This window comes from Engystomops pustulosus, chromosome 1 (assembly GCF_040894005.1).
Source record: "Engystomops pustulosus chromosome 1, aEngPut4.maternal, whole genome shotgun sequence".
NCBI lineage: Eukaryota > Metazoa > Chordata > Amphibia > Anura > Leptodactylidae > Engystomops > Engystomops pustulosus.
The window spans coordinates 106,631,870-106,644,485 of NC_092411.1; the positions used below are offsets into that span (position 1 = coordinate 106,631,870).

At 37.8% G+C, this 12,616-nt stretch overlaps 1 protein-coding gene across 1 annotated transcript in view; it reads left to right on the top strand.

Annotated features, from left to right (window-relative positions):
- Window positions 1-224: 224 nt before the first annotated feature.
- The window catches only part of CNTNAP4 (contactin associated protein family member 4), a 215,702-nt gene continuing 203,310 nt past the window's right edge, over window positions 225-12,616 (top strand). Inside the window, exon 1 of the mRNA XM_072150804.1 lies at window positions 225-721. Within this exon, the coding sequence (XP_072006905.1) occupies window positions 646-721 (76 nt within the window). The 5' untranslated portion in view covers window positions 225-645. The remainder of the gene's footprint in view (window positions 722-12,616) is intronic.

Consider the following 12,616-nt stretch of genomic DNA (forward strand, 5'->3'; position numbering starts at 1 on the left):
AGATTTTTGATCCCTCATTACGCACACTCTGCTTTGTTACACTATGATATTATAGTGTAATGAACTTAACTTGCCTTAGCTATAATCTATCTATGTCATGTACTTTGTCTCTACATGTAAGGAAAGTGATACAACTTGGCTAGACATCCGATGTGACAGCCTAACAACACCATCTCCTTTCATACACTCACATGTTGTGTGCCAGAATGTTCAGTGATCAGGGCAGAGAAGACATCTGCAGAAGGCTCTGTCCTGATGCACATGTGCAAAGCTGCTTCATATTTTATTGTCTGCATTTCATCGCAGAGTCACATTTCCCACCTGTCACCACAAGGGGTATGCAGGACACATTGTGAGCGTGAAGCTTCAGTAAGCAGGCTGATCAGGGGAGCAGTCTGACAGTTTAGCCCTGAGTGATTGTGTGAAATTGGAGAGAATCTTACAGCCACAAGAAGCTGCTGCTGCTCTTGCTGTTAGGACCTGCAGCAATGAGGAGGTTGGTGTCTTTGTGAGAAGATACAGGGGTTGTCTGCCAGCTGGAAATCACTGCTAGACATCAAGGGAAGAAGCAAAGGGCAAGTAGAGAAGTGCTAAAAAGCCTTCCTGGAAGATCCAGCTACTTTCCTAGACTCTGTGGATTAAAGGATGGATTTGGTCCTTCTCAACTTGATCATCCTGCTCCTGCTTAGTGACAGCATCACTGCGGTGACAGGGAGTAAATGTAAGTGTGACATTGGATCCTACTTTCATGCAGGGTAGCATATTGTGACTGTGTGCTTTCCAAGTGCTGAAATTCTGCACAGTGTGCTAGTATTGGCTACTATCGACATAGTGGGGGTCATAGATTGTACCTTGAACTTACCATTGTTTCTGTCAATACTTCTAGACTGAATATAAAAGTTTACACCCGCCAGGCTTTGTGCAATACACCAATGCACTGTTAATGTCTTTTATGCTATTTAGTCTTAAAGCCATACATTTCAGAGCTCATTTCTCATCTACTGCTGGACTTTACTGCATCCTGTCTTACTTTTAGCTATTCATTATTTGTATTCTAAGTGTAAACCATATCCAGGGATGCATCTTGTCCTTAAATAGAGCTGATGCATATAATAGAGAACTACCCAGGGACATAGACTGAATGCAGGAAGGGAATACTGGCTACATAATACTTGTAGTGCTATAATGCTGCACAGGATGGAGCCAGCTCCTATAAGATGCTACATCTGTACATCGTTTACTACCTCTGCATGTTTCATTTTGCTACCCACATTTAGATTGAATGGAGCAGTCGAATGCCCCCATATATCACAGCCTAGAGGAGAAATAGATGGACCTAAGGATTTATGCCAAATGCTTGTGGTATTTAAAGAACGGTGAAGTAGAGTTGATTTAGTAGTGAACTCTAGCAGTTTGATAGTGATGAATATAAACATTATGGGATGGTAGGGGTAGACCTCCACTTGGTCAGAGCTGCTATCCAGGGACAGAGCTGTGAATGCCAGTAACAATCAAAGAAATATTTATTTTTGTTTGTTTTTTTACTTTGTGTTTTTTTCAGTAAATATCCCTTCTTACAAAACATGGAAATTCAGATTGCCTCTCTTATGTTTCTTTCTCTTTCACATCACCTAAGGGTCAAAGAAATTGAAGGTTAATGCTGCACAATACATTATGCATTGGGATATAACATTAATCCTTTACAATTATGTGCAAAGTTTGACTTAGTAAGTGATAGAGTATAGAGAGAAGCTATTGCACTGCAAACCATAAGGCAATCTGGGCTTGTAGTGCAAAACAGCTATAGCTAGAGGTCACTCTAACAATTTAGGAGGCACAAGCTTTGCAGCAGCATAGGGAATCAAATATTAAAAAGCAACAAAGTGCCTCCGATTGAAGTGCATAAGAAATGTACAGCAAAATAGTGTTCAAAGTCATTTAGAGTAGACACAACATAGAATTAATTTCTTGAGTTATCATAAAATTTTAGTAAAATGGCTAAAACTGAAGAGCGATAATAATCTGACCTTAGTTAATGAAATTACATTGAGATATTTGCCATTTTATTTCTGAGTATCTGCATTGTATATAATATTATTATATACATTCATTCTATCATTTTACCTATGGTCTATAAAACTTTCTTTTTTAATGGTTGCAATTTTGCAAAGACTTTTGTATATAAGTTGTGGAATAGATCTAGCTTGAAATATAATTTCCATGTACTACAGTATAAAGAACACTGTGTAATTGAGTTGTAGTTTTAGATAATGCAGCCTTGTATATCTGTCATTTCAATTTACAATCTATTGATCTGTTCACAGAACTTCTGAAAAAGTTGATTTTTAAATGTTCTAGTTGACTTTTTTTCCTCTTGATGTCTAATGCGAAGTCAAGTTATATATATCTCACAAAAAGCCTTGTACAGACCAGAAGTATACAGTTGATTGAAAAATGATGGTACAGAATGTTCCCAGAGAACGAAAAGTTTGGAGGAAACAGCTACTAGTTCTAGAGCTTGTTTTATCTGCTTTGGACTCTGTAATAATAAATCAGTCAGTCAGTAAATCAGATCTTGTCTGGTAGCTTGAAACTGGGTCATGAAGCACTAATAGACATGAGGAACAGTGTTTTGTAGCTCAAAAAAGTCCAACAGCCACAACAAAATGGACACAAATGCAATAAACATCAAACCAAATATTTGTCCTTAAGATGACTTTGTATGGAAACTTTTTAAAGTTCTATTAGTGGTGGTGGTGGGATGTGTAATTATTCCATGGAAAGTTACATTACCAAACTATGTATAACTTTTAGTTAATGACTTTTTAATCATTTTCATTGAAACCAGTTAAAGTGCCAAAATAAAGCAATCTAGTTTCTCCTATTCCAAGCCAAATAGATAGTGACAGTCAATAATTTAATATGAAATTACTTATTTTTCATAATGTAACAAGCCAAAAGATTTCACAAGATGCTATTGTCTATGCATTGAGACGCTGGTGAATATAGAAGACCTGAGAATAAAGTTTTCCATATGATAAATATGCAGTTTTCTTTATTAACTGTATTGTCATAGTAAACCCTGCTACATTTGAATGAAGATCTCGTGGGCACTTCTGGGATTATCTATTTACCTCACATTGTATTCATTTTTATTTATTATTATTATACATGTGTTTAGTAACTTTTAAGCCAAACTTTTAATTTCTTCATTTTTTTGAAAATAAACAATTGCAAATCAATGAATTGCTTCTTTAAAATGCAGATGTCAATACCATTCCCCGAAGTAATAAAAACATTGGAGGTTTGTTGCTGACTATGAACTTTCTTAGATTAAACTCATTTCACTAAGATGAGACTCTATCTGACATTGACTTTGTGCCTATCATAATGCCAATACCTTAAAGAAAACAATTTCTTGTGTCTCTTGCCATTGCTGGCGAGTCTTCTGCATCTGTCATGTTGTATTGGTTTAGGTTTTTGAATAATGCAAAGGGAATAATGTTTTGCACTTTCATGTATTTTACTTTACTGTATTATTTGGGTTGATTGGTATTAATGTGCTAAGTAATGAACTATCAACATGCTTCATTGGATAATTAATATCATTGAATAATTTAATGAATAAATTATTAAGTAAGTAGATAAGATCTATTGTCTTCATCTGGTTGCTTATGGGCATCATAAGGATTGAAACCTAACTAGACTCATACTACTGAGATACACGTGGAGTATGGTTTTCTTGGAGGTTCATCCCACATGGGACGTTAGCATGTCATTATACTTTACTGGTCTCAATATGGCATAACCTTGTACAGAGGTCTTCTTGCATGAATATGGATAAGTTTAGGTCCACAATTATATTGGCTAGCATGTCTGTGTCCCATGGTCAGTGACAGTGGGTGACTCAAGGCTATAGAAACCACAAGGGACAATATTCAGTATTTATTATTTTTTCTTTGGTTTTGCTGCTTATAAGTAGCTTTAATTCACAGGAATGTTTACAACAATGCTGTCAATGTAACTATAGAGGATATGATATCTCTCATTTCACATGAAATAACTACTCTGGATCATGTTTACTTAGAACATTTTATTGCACTGACCAAAGTTTGTTCTCTTGGAAATGGAAAGTAAAAATTCAACTCTGTGTTCCATTGATGAAACAAGGGTGTCAACTGGACATGTCCTTACATATTTTGAGACCATCCATTCTGATTCTGACCGTGTAGAGAATATGCTGATCAGCTTTTAACCAAGTCATACATTTCAAATGGTGATCCAAGAGGAATGCTGAAATGAGCAGATTGTTATTTCGTTGGGAGGAAGGAGTCATGTGCTTGTTAGAACATGTAGAAAGATGTATTTGTACATCTGATGCAGTAGCTGCATACAAAATTATGTGAAGGACTGGTACTTAAAAGGTTGTCATAATTTTCTTTTAACAAAACCCTACAGACTGTTCAATAAAAATCCTCTTAAATGATTGCAAGCTTTATATCCGTGGTAAAGTGATACAGAAATCATATAGTAAATTGCATAACATGGAATATATCCTGCAACTTATTGTAGAAGATAATTAGAGTATAAAACATATAGGGCCACATTTATCACTTTTGTACGCCTAAGTGTAGTAGTTGCACCTAAATTTCCTGCTTCGTATTAATCCCTTTACTTTAACACAGTTTAAGTGAAATTTTGGTGCAATGTTAGATACAATGTTAAATACAATGTTACATGTGATGCTACAAGCTCCTCTTTGCTTCTCCCATATCCCAGCATAAAGATAACACTTACAGCAGCACCCAGCTGTGTGTCACCCAGTGATCTCCTCAGCAGTGGCTTCTCCTGGAGGGGATCCTCTGGTGCTGATCTTCTGCTGCACCCCTGTAATTCTGCACAGTAACCTCCTCAGACACTAGTGTGATCATCCTGCTACACGGGGGACACTTGTCTGTACTATCTGCAAAATTCAGCAAACTTCTCTCCTGTCCTGCTGCTGAGTTTAGGATTTTGCAGAATGTTTTGTAAATAGAAGGTGATTCACTTTAAAAAGAGTCTGCAGGCAGTGTATGCAATGCCTGTACTAGTGTCTGTCTGAGCTCTGCTGCTGGGGATGAGCTGCTCTGAAAAATCGCATGTGATGAATATCATTAGGTGCAACAAAACATCTGGATTGGTAGAATAAATGATGGAAACATGGTTATTTCTGCTGCGCTGCTAGTTTGGCTTTTACTCGCAAAAATGGTGCGCCATATGAAAAGGCGCAAAAACAACAGAAAAAACTAGTGATACATGTGGCCCATAGTTACACATATGTGTCCTTTTTTAGAATAAATAAGAACCCCTTTTGTGATATCTATGCTAAAGATTTGTCCAAGATCATAACAGAAAAAAAAATGTACTTTTCCTTTATACAGGCAGCCTCCTACTTAACGACACCTGACTTACAGACAACCAATAGTTAAAGACACGCCCTTCTGCCCACTCCCAGACATCTGGTGAAGCTCTCTGGATGCTTTACTTTAGTCCCAGAATGCAACAATCAGATGTAAAGTGTCTGTGATGAAGGCTTATGGCACGGATGCACCCGTGATCTTTGTTGCGGATCGCGAGCACACCCGTGTCCCTTGGTATGACACGGCGCCCCCTGGCCAAGACTTACCTATCCTGCTTCACGATCGACGAAGACGCATGCTCCTGCACCTAAGGCGCTCGCGCTGGATCTTCCACTCTTAAAGGGCCAGGGTCCTCCTGATTGGCGTTGGTTAATACGACTCAGCCCTTTTGATCCAGCACCTCCCTTCCTTCCGAGCCAGATCTTCAGCATTTCCAAGGAACTTCCAAGGTTTCCAGATCTCACTTCCCACAGTGGTTACTGGTGAAAAAGAAAGCCCGTCAGCATTTCCAGATGCTCCTGGTGGTTCCCATGTTCCCAGCGTTCCCATAAGCCTCCAAGCCACCAGCTCTCCTCCAAGGACTTGTCCATTCCTGCCCGCCTGGGTCATGTGCCAGCTCCTGCTTGCTTGGCTGCCGTGACTTCCAGCTCATCCTTCCAAGCCGCATTCCAGCTGTCATACCAAGATCGGACTGTGTCCTGCTACCCCTTTTTCCCTGGCTGCCACCACGGCCCTAGTCGCACCCGTGAAACGACCTGGTGGGACCTCGCCGCAGTAAGACAATCCCAATTTGCGGCGGACTCTGGTGAAGACCAGGTGCCATTTAGACTCCGGTCAAGGGTGTCGGCTAGTACCATCTCCATCTCCATCCACAGAAACTCTAGTTCTGTTATCTGTTGACCGTAACACTTTATTGATAATCCTTTGTTCCATTACAGCAAAAAGTTTTGAGACTCCAATTGTCACTGGGGAAAAAAAAATTGTCTGGATCTACAATTAGAAAATATACAGTTCCAACTTACATACAAATTCAACTTAAGAACAAACCTTGTGCATAATCTGGGAACTACCTGTATTATATTATTGATACAGTGTAAAGCCCAATGGAAAAGGAAGAAGGGGGGAAGGGTGGGTTACTGCATGTGTGGGCTGGTTAGCTTTCTTAAAGAAATTCTATGGTTGCCGTAAGGCTATATTCAACATTAACAATGATGGGTAGCCGTGGGCAGGGTGATAACAGCCCTATGTTTATTATATGATGTGGGTGCTATTAAAATAAAAAATCTTTATACTTACCTTGATCCAGCACTCCCCACACCTAGCATCACTGTGCATGCACGATAATTATGGAGCTTGCACAATGAAACCGGGATTTAGTGCTTTGGCCTCATGGTAGTACTACACAATATGCCCAATATATGCCCAATACAATATGCCCAATGTCTGCACTTGGAGTGCCTATACAATCTGCACCTGAAACCAGTTGTATATTGTAGTGGCATCAGAAGACATGATTCTATGAAGACAATTCAGAACCTATCATCCTAAAGGATTTGATATAGGATTGATATACAGATGTACATACAGATGACATGGCAGATGTATCACTGTTTGCACTTTTTTTTATATGCACATTTTTTGAACTACAGATCATCTCAAAACTTTTTTAAGCCATGTAGAGTTCATGTCACTATTTTGGGGGATCCTGTCTTGGAAGAAAATCAGTTTGTGCATGTTTTTGCACCATTTTTTTTTTAATTTGCAAACCTGAAAAAGATTCCAGAAATTTCTTATATTCAACACAAGACAAACTGTGACATGCACAGGCGGCTAGCTCTGGAGACAGTTGGCGACACACAGCACCACATCTCAATAATAGGCGCACCGCACACGTGCAGAGTTTTTACACTCATGAACAGGGGGCAGTGCCAAGGGACATGTGAAGTGGTTGAATTTACCATGCACACTTCCTAGGAGGGGGTGCGGGAATTTAACTTGTTTCCTGCCTCCGTGACTTTCTCGATAAGGGGAAAGTGGGCTAAATAAAAGTGTGGGTTTTTTCGGACGAAGCTGCAATGTACAGAACCCATAAAGCAAACATGAAAAAACAATTACAGTAATCTATAAGGTACTGTTTGGGGTTTATAGTGTTGTTCTGTGTTGACAGGTTCATTTTAAATGAGGCACAAATTTGTGCTAAATACTAATTTCTCATTTCTAACTATAAGCAGCTTACCAATAACTAATAAAACAAATAAATCAACTTCCATCAAATCTTGTACACAAGCAACTCATCAGTGGTACTCTATTTACTGTACAAAGCATTATTGATCAGATGACAACATAAAAAAACAGCCTCTGTGTCACATTGAAAACTGTATTTTAGAATAACTAGAGCAAAAAGTAAAACTAAAATTCAGGCAAATATAGAATCTCTAAGGGTGTTTCATTTTCTGCTGCAGCAGTGACAATTCTTTGAGCTACTGGTGGCCCACTCTGATGCTGATCAAGTGTAATATGATGGACCAAAGAACTACTAAAAGAGGGGCTAAAAAGTGGGTTTGATGTTTGATTTCTCATTGCTTGATAGAAAGCGATGATTTTTTTTTTTAGTTTGCATGTAAACTACAGTTAAGTACAAAGAAATGCACTTAAAGTACCAGCACCCTTTGTGAGCTGTGTAAGACAAGTCAGGTGAAATCATTCTCACAATGGTCTTGTCGATCCAAAGACATTTTACTTTTCATTTAGGAAAACAGTTAACTCTTACTTTGTTAAAATGTATCAAAATCACACAATCATGGTAAAACTGACTACCGTCTACCTTGTGAGATTTCTATCACGAGTAACAGGATATTCAAACAAAGTATGAATTCTTATGTTGGACACGTCCATGATAAATGTTCATTGGAAGTAGTCAAATAAAAAAAGAACGCTGTCCAACAAAGTTTTAATGAGTTTCCCTTTCAGAAGTTGATATGTATACTTTGTATGCTACACAGGTTGCACAGAGCCTTGTAGAAATCAAAAACTTCTTTAATGGAATATTTAAGCAGAGACAAAATTGCTTTGGTAAGTATTAAAACTTTAAACGAACAGTAAATTACAGATTGTATCCAAATAGGGAACAAGTCTCAAAAACAGCTCCATGGCAACACGTCAATGCAAATGTTCTTCCTAAGAGACATAAGAAGTAGTGAGATACTTTAAAGGGAGATCTGTAATCTGCAGCTAATGAGAATTCATTTTCCACTTAATATTCATTTGCTCTTTCTGAAATCAAAGCTATGGAATAAAACTTATAAAACCTGCAGAGCAAAACAACATATAAGTTGAAGTGTTCTGCATTGCGCTTAGATGTGTACTACACTGTACTACATATGAATATATATTAGGATCGTTTCACACTGTGATTGAGCGCTACATTCATTATATATTTCCGGTGTAATCATAGACTCTAGTTAGTCTGATAACACGAGTGAACATCCTAGGTTTTTGCTAGTTGTTTCAGCCATATTGAAATGAGTCATCTCTATTATGTTTTTTTTTCGTATTAAATTTTTATTCAACTTTCGAACAAAATTTTTGAAACAGCACTCTTTGAGAGTGACTAGAGGATAAAAACAATCTAACATTTACAGTAATATATGGTCAACTCAGCTGAGTTGGAGCCCAGTATTAAACATTTATCAAATAAGTAACGGAATCCGAGCTACCTAAGTAGAAAATGAGGCACACACATAACAGATGATTAATCAAAGTTATGTAAGAAAAACAGAACATGGGGGGAGTCAAAAAGGGGAAGCAAGAGGGGGAAGGGGGGAGGACCAGACCACCTCTATTATGGTTTTAATAATGATTGTATTTAGTAAAGATAAAAAAAATGAACCCTGCACAACCAATATCGGGTATCTACGTAATGCCAACACACAAAAATGAATACAAAACACAGGAGAAAATATAAGTTGTCAACTTTAACCCTGAGGAAGTCTCCTAACGCGTGGGGTGTCCCATATCTCCTGTACCTGCACCATCCTGAATTGATGCTGTGATTCCTTCTTTTTTGTAACCGTATTTACAGCTGCCTTATTTGTAACGTATAATAGGGATTTTTAGTTCATTATTGTCGTTTTTGCTACTATCTTTCTGCCAGGACTTATTATTTACCTAGTATCTGATGCTTTACCCATTGGCTTGTCAGTACATTTTATATCACTTTTTTTTACAGTGTGAATATGTTTACAATATTATAATCACCCTGGGATGGTGAGGGTCACATCTGACCTTAATAGGAGGTGTTTTGTTGCTCTGTATACCCATTCAAAGCAACTTGTGTTCTTGGACGTACTTCGGTACATTTAAATTGTTTTTATTATTGTCCATGTGGTGTGTGGTTTTTTGTATCTCTTTAAATAAATTTGGCGCACGCGGTCGGATTGTGGCGCATTGGCGCTGGCCGAACGAAAACCCGACGGATTCGGAAAAACCGCCGCATTTAAAAAAAAAAATGTGTTGCGGACATCTTGTCCCCACACTCCATGCTGCTTTTATGTCACTTATTTGCAGGGGACCCAAATGACCAGCATTCTGGATAAAGAGGAGATTAACACCAAGTGGCAGGGGAGATGGGCAGCATTAGAAAGTGTTAGGAGCTCTACATGGTACAGTAGGGGAGATAGTAGTTGGCAGTAAGCAGGGATAGATCCAAAGCAACAGAAACATAGGGCCCTGTGTTGTATCATGTCTATGTTTGTAAGGGGAGATATGTAATAGATATTAGGGGCTGAGCAGCAAAGTTTTAAAGTCACATACAATATTAGGTCCCGTCTCCCTCCCCCTAATAGTGAGTAGTGGCAGGAAAAAACTTTCATTATGCCTGCTTCTGTTCACATGCCTACTGCTGGTGTGCTCTGGTGTTCAGCTCCGCCTCCTCTTCTCATGCTGCAGTCACATTGGGATGAGGAGGAGGGGACACAGAGGGGTGCCAGATTCTTCCAGAGCTTTGGGCCCTAGGTGATCACATAAAATGCTCATAAGATTATCTGCCATTGCTCAATATTATCCACATGTGCACAAATGCAACAAGTCCCACCTAATTTTACCTAAACGTGCACAAGAAAAAGAATTTGGTTGTGATAAGCTAACCTTTATGTGCAGAAATCCTAAAAAATATAATGCTCTATAATGCCCATGCATTGTGGGAACGTACAGGATCTTACTTGCATATATTGAAGTGTTAAAACTCAAGATTGAAATATATATACATATAGGATTTTGTAAGCAATCTCCTGCCAAAATGGAAAAAAAAATGTATTGTTATTATAATGACATATTCTTAGTTACACACCTTTATTGTTATTCACTATTATTATCAGTCAGCAAATGGATGCCGTTATTTCAGTGTTGTTTAATCCTGCGTGAGTGACACCCTGCAGCTATTCAGAATGCCAGACCTGGCACATTAATGCAAGGAGACCTTTTCCCACTGGTGTATGCTAGAATCATGTCACTTTGTGTTAGTGAATATCTTTTGACTCTTTCAAGAGGCAGAAACTTTTATTGCAGCACTTTTGGTGTTTCAGTGACCTTCTATTTCCAGGACATGGGTGAAATCATAAAATCGATGTGATTGTTTAAATTTCTGTAATCTTTACAGTAAATTATGTAATATATATAGTTTTTGAGTTTAATAAAAATATTGTGTTCACATAAGTATGTCAAAGTTTTATATGGAAGGATTTCAAATTGTAACAAAGTTTATGAGCTAAATCTAGCATTGGATCTAAGTTGAAAAAGTTTATTTTGTATTTTGCATTCTTAAGAATAAATGTGTAGTCTTGGCACAAAAAAAACAAAGTTGTTCACATTTATGATTGGACTTGTCCAGATATGTATATATCTCAAGTTAAGCGGCTTTTCCAAAAACAAGAGACAAGAGATATGCTTGGTGTATAAGTATGTGTTGGGGTAAGGGATTTGCAACCTTTCATGGCATTTTCTTTATATGGCATGACAATGTGTTGGACTTTTATTTTGTTCCTTGAATTATATGAATTATAGAGTGGTGAAGAATGAGTTCAGATAATGGTGTCAGTGGCAGTTCCCTTCAGTATGTTGGAAAATTTGCAAGACGCCTATACCAGAATGGATTCCATAGTTGACTATATGATCTGTACAAGTTCTTGCATCATTTGGAGCTGGGTTCTGAAATCTTTATATATGTATATGACTATGAGTGGATGAGTACATCTGGCACATTGAAATACGAAGAGCTGGGTCTAGTTCTACTGTGGATTGTACACATAGTTGGTTGGACCATAGTTGATTTGATCACTGCCTAAGTGTATACATGTGGACACATCTATACATCTATACAAGAGTCTAATAAGAATTTAATCACATATGTAAGAAGGGTTAAAATCATCCCATGATTAAACAATATAGTCATTATCATATAGGACAAACATAAGTTTAATAAAACATGTCTTTAAAGGAGTTCTTGAGTCACTCAAGATGCTGCTGTTGCTTACAGCTGAAGCATTTTGGTGATTCTCAAAATATCCAGTTTATAATAGGAATCTAATAAAAACAAAATTTCCAGTCACAGTAGTCCGAGGCAAATTTCTGATGCAAGTATAAGGCAACCATATGCTAGCCGTATGAACGGCAGCTAGCATACACCAGCATATATGTGCACAGTATGCACACACGTTTGTCACAGTACCATGCCATCAACAGAAAAAAGAGCTAGTATGCTCTATCTTTAGCCATGCATATGGCTGGGAAGCACGTCTTCCTATGGAGAGGGGAGGGGTGAACAGTGCTTACTTCTCCACCTCTCCAGCCAAGGAACATTACTGTAGGTAAAAGTAACCTGAAATTCAATACAAGTTCATACCATTTTCTATCTTAATTTTACCTAATGTGCCTGCCTTAATGTAGATTGCACAACATCGGTCAAGCCTCCTTCTCTTTATAAATATAGCTGCATGAAAAATCTATCTTTTTGAGCATGGTATAAAAGATTTATTTTATCCAACACTGTACATTGAATTATCAATTTTTTTTAGGTGTCTGCGAGATTTTCTTAGGCATGTGTTTTCTCTGGTATTGGGTAAATTAGGTATATTTTCCTAGATATTATAAAAATAATATGAGTAATCTTAATATGAATTATGTAGCTCAAGTAGAAGAAGAAATACAAAGAGGGCGCCACA